This window comes from Hemiscyllium ocellatum, chromosome 8, assembly GCF_020745735.1.
Source record: "Hemiscyllium ocellatum isolate sHemOce1 chromosome 8, sHemOce1.pat.X.cur, whole genome shotgun sequence".
Taxonomy (NCBI): Eukaryota; Metazoa; Chordata; class Chondrichthyes; order Orectolobiformes; family Hemiscylliidae; genus Hemiscyllium; species Hemiscyllium ocellatum.
The window spans coordinates 24375038-24386483 of record NC_083408.1 but is presented as its reverse complement, the minus strand read 5'-3'; the positions used below and the strand labels follow the sequence as shown (position 1 = coordinate 24386483).

Below are 11446 nucleotides of genomic sequence, written 5' to 3'. Positions count from 1 at the left end.
TTGAGAGTCCAGAAGCAGATCTCTTTCTGGGGAGGAATTGTTGAAGTTGTGATGGCTGCCAAGTCTGTGGCTTCAGTAGCCAACCTCCCCCCCCCCACTCTCTGGCACTTGCAGACTGTAGGACTGCTCTCTCATAAGAGTGAGAGAAATGATTTAACTGGGGGTGGGGGGGGTGGGCACTATATCTCCGACAAGGGGTGTTGTTAAAAGCTGATGATGGAAATTGAACTCATACAGTTGGTATCACACCAACCATCCTGCCAACTGAAATAACCTATTTGCCAGTGAATACAGGCTTGAACAGCCCAGTGCTGCAAAGGTAAATAACCATACCATACTGTCCATAAGGGGAAGCAAACAGGATTTAAATTAAGTGTGTTGGTGGTAATGGAAATGGAACTCCGCATTTCAGTTTTAGATTCCACTGCAGTCCTTTTCTCCAAACAGGTCTTTTAGACTCAAGATGTAGAAACAATTATAACCAAGTCACAAATGTTAATTCACCTTTTGCTTAGCTATTAACTGGAGGTATTAAATCACAAGTGGAAAAAAATCTGAAGGAATAAATTATCTACCTGGTAAAGATGTCCTCCCGAAACAGGCCAAGGTTCCTATGATGATGGGATATCCAATTCATTCACGTCATTATGTAAATGTGATTTGACAGAAAGTCAATGTCTGTGTTGAGGATGTGAATTTGAAAAATCATGAGGGGCATGGATAGGATAAATAGACCAAGTCTTTTCCCTGGAGTGGGTGAGTCCAGAACTAAAGGGCATAGGTTTAGGATGAGAGGGGTAAGATATAAAAGAGACCGAAGGGGCAACTTTTTCATGCAGAGGGTGGTATGTGTACGGAATAAGCTGCCAGAGGAAGTGGTGGAGGGTAGTATAGTTGCAACATTTAAAAGGCATCAGGGTGGATATATGAAAAGGGAGGATGTGGAGGGATATGGGCCGGGTGCTGGAAAATGGGACTAGATTGGGTTGGACTGGAAGGTCTTTTCGATGTTGTACATCTCTATGACTCTATGTTTGGTTGAGAAAGCATGTGGGACAGGGGGATAATCCCAGCTGATAACTATCATCCACTTGAAAATTACACTTCTCACATAATCCACGCTGTTCCCGATCACAGTAATGAATGATGAACTTTACGTGACTGTGAAATGGACACTGTCGGATAGATTCTGAGATTTTTGTTTCAGTCGGAGGTGTTGTTAACGCGATGGTTTTTTCAGCTCCGGAACCAGAGGTGCACCTGACAGACCATGAGTCGCAGTGTGTGGATCAGCCAGAACTGGCTAATTGTGATCTGATAGTACAGGCCAATCTCTGTTCCAATCAGTACTATTCCAGCTTCTGCTGTTCGAGCTGCTCAAAGCCACGGTCGGAGGACCAGACACAGGGCTAATGGTGGTGCGCACGGGGAGCAGTGGGTCTCAGGTGATGGGTTTCTCTTTACTCCCTCTCCTATTTCTCTGTTGCTTGGGTGAGCTGATCAGCAAATGTTTTCAGGCAGTCCCTTAGAAGTGATTATCTGGCTGATAGTGTAACTGGCTAAAGGAAAGTAGACAGCTGACTGTTACTGTTTCTCCTTTGGCATTGGTGGCCATTTTTCACATGTAAATCGGAGGCCCCTCATTAAAACACACCGTGCATGAGTTAATGATCAAATCGTCTGCAATACCCCAACTATAGGCAGGAGAAAAATAAATGTTTGCATTCCATTTTACCTCATAGCCCTGTCTTCCCATATGCTGGATGGAAGTGGAAATTCAGAACTAGATTGTTTCGTGTTACCCAATTATGCCCAAGACCCAAGATCAATTTTGGTTTGGAAAGTTCCTCAATTTGGTCTTCCTATTTGTCCAATAGGCCGTACTTGAGTGTCAAAGTAGCAACTAAATATATGTGCTCAGCATAAGAATATTTGAAGTTAGGAGCATCATGTAAAGTCAGAAGCTGTTTAAAAACTTACTTTAAGCACAATATGTAGCACAAGAAAAGATCAATCAATCCCTACTTCAGAACAGCAGGAAATGTAGGCCATTCAGGCCCTCAACACTGCTCAGCAAGTCACAAAGACCATGGCTAATCAAGGGATTATGACCTGAACTCTCTTTCTCAGCCAGTCCCTTGGCTTCCTTATCGATCAGATCTCTAACTCAACCTTAAATATATTTAATGACCCAGCTCTCTCAGGAAGACAATTCCAGACTCTCAACCCTCAGAAGAAATTTCCCCTCGTCTCCACCTTAAATGGGATCCTTTATTTTTAAGCTGTGCCCCACTAGCTCTCGATCCCCTGTACAATGGGAAAATCCTCTTCATATTTGTCCTGACAAACCCTACAATCTTAGGCTCAACCTCATTTTTATAAAACCCCCACCAAGTTTCAACCAACCTGATCTTTCTTCAGAAGACTACTCCTACTTGGAGTCGCACTCCTCTAGTCTTTTTCCTTAGCTGTGTGATTTCACGAACCTGTGTAACTTCATGAATTCAAACAGTTCTGAAATCACAAAACCATTAGCATTTGAAACAGAGGTCTGTCAATGTATAAAATATGGTTCATGTTCTTTTCCTATACGAAGCTATTTCCCATATTTTTGCTTTTCTTCCTTGTGCTCATTTCCAGGGGACAAAACGGAGTTCTACTCATCCCAGAGTTTTCAATTAGTCATTGTAGGGAATTGCCTGAAAATGCCCCCTTTCCTTTGACTTGATGCCTCTCCTAGATACGCTCAAGTGTTTTTGCTTTATCCAACTGTACTAACACCATTTCGTTTATGAACAATGCTGATGTGTTTTATAAAGTGCTTCCTTACGGGCTTTCTTTCTCAAATTAATTCAAACAATTCTCCTGATGAGCTGCTGTAAATTTTAACTCTCAGCCTCTGCATGACAAGTCTGAAATGAAACTTGGTTTTGAAATATGGTTTGCAAAGTATAACTTCTAATGAGTAGTGTTCATTTATGAAAATAATGAGTAGATTATTTCTAAATTACACATTACTGAGCAAAAGCTAGAGGACAATACTGATGTGTCTTTCCATGTGACTAAAAATGTTCAAGATCTCAGTGAAGACAATATAACTGTCCTACAATGCCACGCTTTCTTTGCGTACCAATTACTAGGGAATAAGATGCAGCAAGTTTCCTCACCAGGCACATTTCAATTCCGAGCTTTAGAAGAAGCTGTTTTAAAACAACAGTTTTGAACATAATTGTGATTTCCATGTCCATCCTTAGCTCAGGAGCCCTAACTCAGAGCAGCCAATACAGTCAACCTAGAACATAGCAAAGTACAGCACAGAACAGGCCCTTTGGCCCACTGTGTTGTGCCGAGATTTAATCCTAATGTAAAATATAGTAACAACCTGTGCACCCCTTAACTCACTGCTATCCATGTGCATGTACAGCAGTCACTTAAATGTCCCCAATGACTCTGCTTCCACCACCACCGCTAGCAACGCTTCCATGCATTCACAACTCTCTGTGTAAAGAACCTACCTCTGATGTCTCCTCTATACCTTCCTCCTAATATCTTCTCATACCAGTCAATCCTGCCCTGGGGAAAAGTCTCTGGCCATTGATTCTATCTAGTCATCTCATTATTTTGTACACCTCGATCAGGTCTCCTCTCTTCCTCCTTCTCTCCAGAGAGAAAAGCCCAAGCTTATTCAATTTTTCTTCATACCGCAAACTCTCCAGTCCAGGCAGCATCCTGGTAAACCTTCTTTGCACCCTCCCCAAAGCCTCTGTATCTTTCCTATAGTAGGGTGACCAGAACTGGACACAATATTGAAGTGTGGTCTCACCGGGGACTTGTAGAGCTGCAGCAAAACCTGACGGCTCGAACTCAATCCCCCTGTTAATGAAAGCCAAAACACCTTATGGTTTCTTAACAACCCTATCCACTTGTACTCTCTCTCCTCCTCTCCCTCCCCCCTCCCCCCGATAGTAACTTAATTCCAATTATGCTACACACCGCAAATGAACCAATGCAGACAGAACTGTGGTTGTAAGGGCAAACTATAATTTATATATTAGTATAATATTATTATAACTATAAAAAAACACTAATCCATTTACATTTGTTAGTTAACATTCTTAGCAGGGTGAGTTATCTGATCTGAATCTAAACAGGTTTGATATGTTAAACACGATGCATTGCTGGCTGAAAGATCTATTCAAGTGGACAGAGTCCTGCAGCTTTGCTTAAGCTAGTACTATCTAACTCTTTCCTAATTTGGTTTTTATATCCTACCCCTCTAGGAATCCAAGGGTTTTAAAACAGCCTCATCAACTCCTCCAAAGGCTTCACATACCTGACTCCCCACAAGATCCCTGTTCCTGTGGCCATTTTAAAACTGTAGTTTTTGTTGTCTCATGTTTTTCCCTTCAAAATGCATCACTTCCTAACTACGTGACCATCTCGCTGAGCTACACAGTGCAAAGTGCCACTTCATAGTTGCAGATAATCTGACATTAATCTTGAATTAATGCTATTGTTTAATACCATGAGAAATAGGAATAGGAGGATGGTTCTCGAGCCTGCTCCACCATTTAGTACGATCATGACGGATGTCCACTTTCCTGCCTCATAACCCTCGATTCCTTGACTGATCAAGAATCTGTCTTAGCCTTAAATATACAAAAGGACTCTGCCCCCACGTCTCTCTGTGGCAAGGAGTTCCAAAGACTTTCAACCCTCAGAAGAAATGCTGCTTCATCTCAGTCTTACGTTGGTGCACCTTAATGGTGAGGCGAGTCCTCTGGTTCTCGACTCTCCCATTAGGGGAAATGTCCCCTCAGCATTTAACCTGTCAAGCCCCTTAAGAATCCTATATGAGAATCACCCTTCATTCTTCTACCTTCCAGTGACTAGAGTTCCAATCTACTTAACCTTTGCTCAGAACACAATCCTTCCAGACTTGGGATCCTTCTCTGAATGGCCTCTAATGAAATTATATCTTCCTTAAATAAGGGGACCTAAACTCCAGATGTGGTCTCACCACTACCTTGTGTAGTTGCACTAAGACTTCCCTACTTTAATACTCTAACTCCTTGAAATAAGGGCCAGCATTTCATTAGCCTTCCTGATTCCCTCCCGCACCTGTATGCTAGCTTTGTGTTTTGTATACAAGTTACCTCAAGTCCCTGTGTGTGGCAGTTTGCTGCAGGTTTTCTCCATTTGATTAATACTGTTCTTTTGTTCTCCCTTCCAAAATCAATAACTTCACGTTTGTGAACATTTTCATCTTTTTGCCACTTATGAACCTAACTCTAAACTGCTCACATCCCTCTCACAACTCGACTTTCTATCTATTGTTGTCATCGACAAATTTGGCTGCAATACATTCACTCCTTTCCTCTAAGTCATTAATATATATTGTGAACAGTTGCGGTCCCAACCCTAATCCCTACAGAACCCTTTGCTAACATTTGTCCCCTTTATTTGCTTTTTTCTTTTAACTTGATACACTCCGAAACTTCCTTAGTTAGCCATTGTTGGGTTATCCCTCCCAGAATCCTTCCTCCTTATTGGGATGTATTTTTGCTGAGAATCAAGAACCAGCTTAAACATAATATGCTGTGTATTGCCCACTATTCCTGATAATGTATCTGCCTAGTTCAATTTTGTCAACTCTATTCTCAATTTATTACAATTCCCTTTACTCTCCACTCACTCAAACAATATTTAAATTTGCTGTGTTATGATCACTACTTCGTAGAGATCTTTTACACTAAGGTCATTTATTAAACACGCGTGATTACCCATTACCAGATCCAAGGTAGCCTGATTGGCTTCATGACACATTGCTCTCGGAAACTATGAGAAAGTGAGGACTGCAGATGCTGGAGATCAGAGTCGATGAGTGTGGTACTGGAAAAGCACAGCCGGTCAGGCAGCATCCAAGGAGCAGGAGAATCGATGTTTAGGGCATAATCAACAATCCTGAAGGGCTCATACTCAAAACGTCAATTCTCCTGCTCCTCAGATGCTGCCTGACCAGCTGTGCTTTTCCAGCAACACACACTCAACTCTGATTCCAGCATCTGCAGTCCTCACGTTCTCCTAGTTGATTCTATCCTTACTGCAAAGCCTCTTCCAAGGATACTTACCTTGAAGAAGTTCTCCTCCTCGCTGTACGTTCCTGAAGGGCTGATCGCCAAAACGTCACCTCTCCTCGGATGCTGCCTTATCAGCTGTGCTTTTCCAGCACCACACTCTTCGATTCCAGGAAGCTATCCCCATTACACAAGTTCATCGTCATAGCTATCCTTTTCCATTTGATTAACTCTATCAACAAGATGAGTAAAGTCTTCAATTAGTCATTTTTCCTACAAAGTGGTTGCTCTTTAGGTACACTACTCCTGTCTTAGGCTCGTATAGCCTGGAGCTGAAAATGTGTTGCTGGAAAAGCGCAGCAGGTCAGGTAGCATTCAAGGAGCAGGACAGTCGACGTTTCGGGCATGAGCCCTTCTTCCTGAAACGTCGACTCTCTTGTTCCTTGGATGCTGTCTGACCTGCTGCGCTTTTCCAGCAACACATTTTCAGCTCTGATCTCCAGCACCTGCAGTCCTCACTTTCTCATATAGCCTGGAAACAGTCCCCTCGATCCAACCAGTCCATGCCGAACAAAATCCCAAACTAAACTAGCCCCACCTGCCTGCTTCTGACCCATTTCCCTCCAAACCTTTCCTATTCATGTACTTATCCAAACGTCTTTTAAACATTGTAACTATGCCCACATCCACCACTTCCTCAGGAATGCAAACCATCCTCTGTAAAGAATTTGCCCTTCATGTCTTAGGGAAAAAACAACTACCATCAATTCTACCTATACCTCTCATTATCTTATAAACTTCTATCAGGTCATCGCTCAATCTCCTATGCTCCAGTGAAAAAAGTCCCAGCCTTTCTTTATAACTGAAACCTTCCATATTTGACAACATCCTGGTCACTCTTCTGAATACTCTCCAGCTTAATACCCTTCCTATAACTGGGTGACCAGAACTGGACCACAGTATTCCAGAGAGACCTCAATGTCCTGTACAATCTTAACCTGACCTCCTAACTCACAGGATTGAGCAATGAAAGCAAGTGTACTAAGTGCCTTTTTTTAACAAGCCTTTGTGTCACATATAGACAGGGTTATGTACCTGAACCCCTAGGTCCTTCTGTTCCACAATGCTACCCAAGACGCCATCATTAAAAGTCCTACCTGTGTTTGTTTATACCAAAATGTCCTTTCCCTTGCTGTTTTTTTTAAAGCTCCACTCAAATGGACTCTACATCAGCCAAGCCTTGATCATCTCTCACAACTGTCCTCACTTCAGTCCATCTCTTATTATGATTACAAGAAAAACTTCTTATTTCCATAATGATGGAGCGGTGCTCCGAAAGCTAGTACTTCTAAATAAACCTGTTGGACTATAACCCGATGTTTTAACTTTGTCTACCCCAGTTCAGCACCGGCACCTCCAAGTCATATTTCTATAATGGCTGAGATCACATCCATTTTTGTTAACTTGCGCCATCAGTTCATCTGCCTTATTTTGAATGCTTAAAGGATGAAGATACAAAGTGTTTAGCCTTGTCTTTTAGCCATTTTTAATTATCCTAACTTTTCTTTGTACTTTAGCCCTATTTACCTGTCACCCTTGATTACTATTTCTACATTTTACGTTTATTACTGTCCTTGACACAGTGCTTAGATTCTGGTTCCCCTGCCATTTTAATTTAAACCCTTTTCACTAGCAAATGATCACCGTATGACATTAGTCCCAGTCCTGCCTAGATGTAACCTATCTACTCCCTCTGCCTGTGTAGTTATGCCCTGCAGTGTGACCACCTCTCTATATATACTATTCACAATTTTGTTAGCTTTGTAGATGCTCTAGTATCCCCACCCACAAATTCAGCTCAGAAATCAGAGCTTCCAGGAGTTGCAGCTGGAGACACGTCCTCCACATGTGCTGCCCCTGGACACTGGAGCAGGACCTTTGTCATTTGTACATTCATAAAAGAAAATTGTTAATATAGAAAATATGATTTTCAAAGATTCGGAACTTGGTTCCACAACGTGTATTTACATTCAGATTTTATGTAAGATGACTTGTGTTTTTAATGTCAGCAGTTGTATAAACCTAGTAAATTATCAGATATATTTACCATTAAATGGCCCTACCATTTAATACACTGTCACTTCTTTGAACAAGTGTCAAGTGGTTAGTTTTGTACATAATGTTCACTATTCTACCCAAGAACAAACAATACTACAGCAATGGAACAGGCCCTTTGGCCTTCCAAGCCTGTGTGGATATATTTTGCTCATTCATACTAAAACTGTCTTCATTTACAGGATCTGTATCCCTCTATTTCCTTCCTATTCATATATTGGTCCAGGGGCTTCTTGAATGCTGCTATTGTGTCTGCTTCCACCATCATCTCTGGCAGTGAGTTCCAGACACTTACCACCCTTTGTGTGAAAAATGTACCTCACACATCTCTTTTAAACTCCCTTTGCGCCTTCAACCTGTGTCCCCAAGTAATTGACTCTTCCACCCTGGGAAAATTCCTCATACTTTCCACTCTATCCATGCCATTCACAATCTTATAAACTTCTTTTAGGTCGTCCCTCAATCTCCTGCATTGCAGTGAAACAGTCCACTCAACCTTTCTTCGTTGCTAAAATCCCCTGCATCAGTCAACATCCTAGTAAACCTTTTATGTTCCCTCTCCAAGACATCCACATTCTTCTGCCATTTGAAAACATCAAAAAAGGCATTAAATATGATCCATTCTCTAACCACTGTGTATTTCTGTTAAAGTAGGTATTACCTACTTTCCACTTAACCAGAATCTCATTTTTATGAAGATAATCTTCATATAAAAATGTATATTTGTGTTGATTAATACATTTCTACAAACAGCATGTCAATGCATTAAACAGTTCATATCGAACTAATGTCCTTTTTATGTTTACACACTGACAAAATACAATAAACTACTGATTGTAGGAAATTAAAAAAACACTTCTTTGCTACTGAAATAAAGTGAGATGTGAAAACATAAAAAAAACACTAAATATGATCCATTCTCTAATTACCACTTATTTCTGTTAAGATTATAAATCTCTAATGTAAGTGTCTTTATTTATTACAAGTGATTGTAGGGATCAAAAAAGTCAAAAAAAAGAGGAAACCTGCTGAACTGTCAAGTGAGAGTTTGAGAATCATTATCACCCAGAAGCAGAGAGTACCATTGGACATCAGTCCTGGCCCTGTCCAGATGTAACTCCTCCAGTTTGTACTGGTCCCATCTCCCCCAGAACTGGTCCCAATGTCCCAGGAATCTGAAACCCATCCCCCCACCCCTGCACCATCTTATCATTCACATATTCATCCAATGCATCGTATTCATACTCCAATATATGGCACAGGTAGTAATTCTGAGATCACAACCTTTGAGGTCCTGAAGTTCACTGTCTTTCCCTGTATTCTCCTTTTAGGACTGCATCATTTTTTTTAAAAGCCTTTGGCATTTATACCAATTTGTACCATAACCACCAGCTGCTCACCTTCCCACACAGAACAAGAGGAGCACATCATAGCCTTGAGCTGTCCAGGACTTAAAACCCTTTGAAATAAACTTTTGAAAGCTCATAAAATCATTTCAATTACTTCAGCATTTTTCCTTAGACTTCACTACAACAGAATAAAGCCCACAAAATAAAGACTTCACAAATTATAAGCAATTAGATGGTACAAATATTCACAGTCTGTACTGATCTAATAAGCAGTATCCACTTGCCCTGTGTCACTCTTGAATCCTTTTGTCACCTCAGGAGCTCTGCCTCTGGATTGAGACACGCTAATGCTGGGCTGCTCCTGTCAAAGATTTCCTGAGGCTCTGCTCAGCTGCTCCTTGCCAGATTCACGTACTCTCTGACGACCATCCCCCCCCCCCCCCCCCCCCCACGCTCTGTAAGAATTCCTCAATGTCGCTCAATCCCCTTATGACCCAAATTCCCTAAGACCTTATATTTACATTAAAGAGCAGAAGTGCACACCAGTGAGAGTACAGGAGGGACTGATCTCCTCTTCCTTCTCTTGCATAACTCCAATTACACTCTAATGTAACAGAGTAGTACTCCTGTTTATCAGCATCTTTCTTTTAACCCAACCTTTGCTTTGTTTGTTGTGAGAATAGAGAAAACACATTGACAGAACAACTAAATGCACCAAAAAGTAGGTTAACGGCCTGTGGAACCACATAGTTTTAAAATGACATTAATTTCCACTACTACATATTTCTCCTGTGTGTGTGTTAGAGGCTACGCCTGACATAGGGTGACTGATATCAGGGGCTCAGTATTGATGCAGGTTTTCTGTGGGGTTAAACAATAGACACTATTTGTTGCAAAGGCACTTCTGACTAAGTGTTATCCTCTCTACTGTAGGTCCATTTTATTGGCAGTAGTATGTAAAGTTGTACTGGAGGATATGGAGAATGCTACCCGACTGATGTTTGCAAATTCAGTTCCAGAGAAAATGACCAGCGTATCTCTGACTATACAAGCAATCAATCTCACCCTTTTATTATCCAAAGCTGTACTCTTTTAAACTATTGATATGTATAATAGTTTTAGAATGACAAGTTATTGAACATTCATATGAAAACTGTTAATATAGAAAATATGATTTTCAAAGATTCTGAATATTGTGATTTCCAAAGGTGCGTTGTAAGATGTATCTGCATTCAGATTTTATTTTTATGTTCAAAGGCTGGTACTTTTAAAAGCTAAATAACAGCATGTTGGATAAACTTAGTCAATAATCAGATATATTTCCAGCTGACCCTATGTTTAATGCACTGTCACTCTTTTGAACAGGTGCCAAGTTCTGTACATAATATGAATACTCAAATCCACCTACTTTCCCTTTAACCAGAATCAAATTTTTCTATGAAGATGATTATTGGTGTAAAAAATGTATATTGTGCGTTTATTAATACATTTCTGCAAATAGCATGTGTCAATAAATTAAATAATGTGTATTGAACTACTCACCTTTTTACATTTACACTGACTTACAAAATACAACAAACTACCAATTGCAGGAAATTTTTTAAAAAGTTGCATTGTTGACAGAATCTCTTGTAGAAGGTGCATTTTGATTTTTTAAAAATATAATGTGCAACATCTATTCGATTTGCACCAACAAATAGGTGCTTCTGAGTACTACAGTTCCTTTTAGGATGAATCATGCACAGACCTTTTCTTAACAGCATTTAAAGTTTTCTTGCAAAATTCCAGTCTTACTTTACACCCTGTTCTGGAGAATATGACACTATTTTCAAGGCTTCTTTAAGTTTTTGTTTTATTTACACTTTGAATCCACATATACCCAGTTTGGAATATACTCTGAAAATG

At 40.5% G+C, this 11446-nt stretch overlaps 1 protein-coding gene across 4 annotated transcripts in view; it reads left to right on the top strand.

Moving 5' to 3' along the window:
* paplna (papilin a, proteoglycan-like sulfated glycoprotein) overlaps positions 1 to 11075 on the top strand; it is a 151590-nt gene extending 140515 nt beyond the window's left edge. For 3 of the 4 annotated variants that reach the window (XM_060828689.1, XM_060828691.1, XM_060828688.1), the window contains 2 exons: positions 1241 to 1445; positions 10475 to 11075. In XM_060828689.1, the coding sequence (XP_060684672.1) occupies positions 1241 to 1413 (173 nt within the window). In that variant the 3' untranslated portion in view covers positions 1414 to 1445; positions 10475 to 11075. The remainder of the gene's footprint in view (positions 1 to 1240; positions 1446 to 10474) is intronic. The other variant, XM_060828690.1, reaches the window with a different exon arrangement.
* The last annotated feature ends 371 nt before the right edge of the window (positions 11076 to 11446 follow it).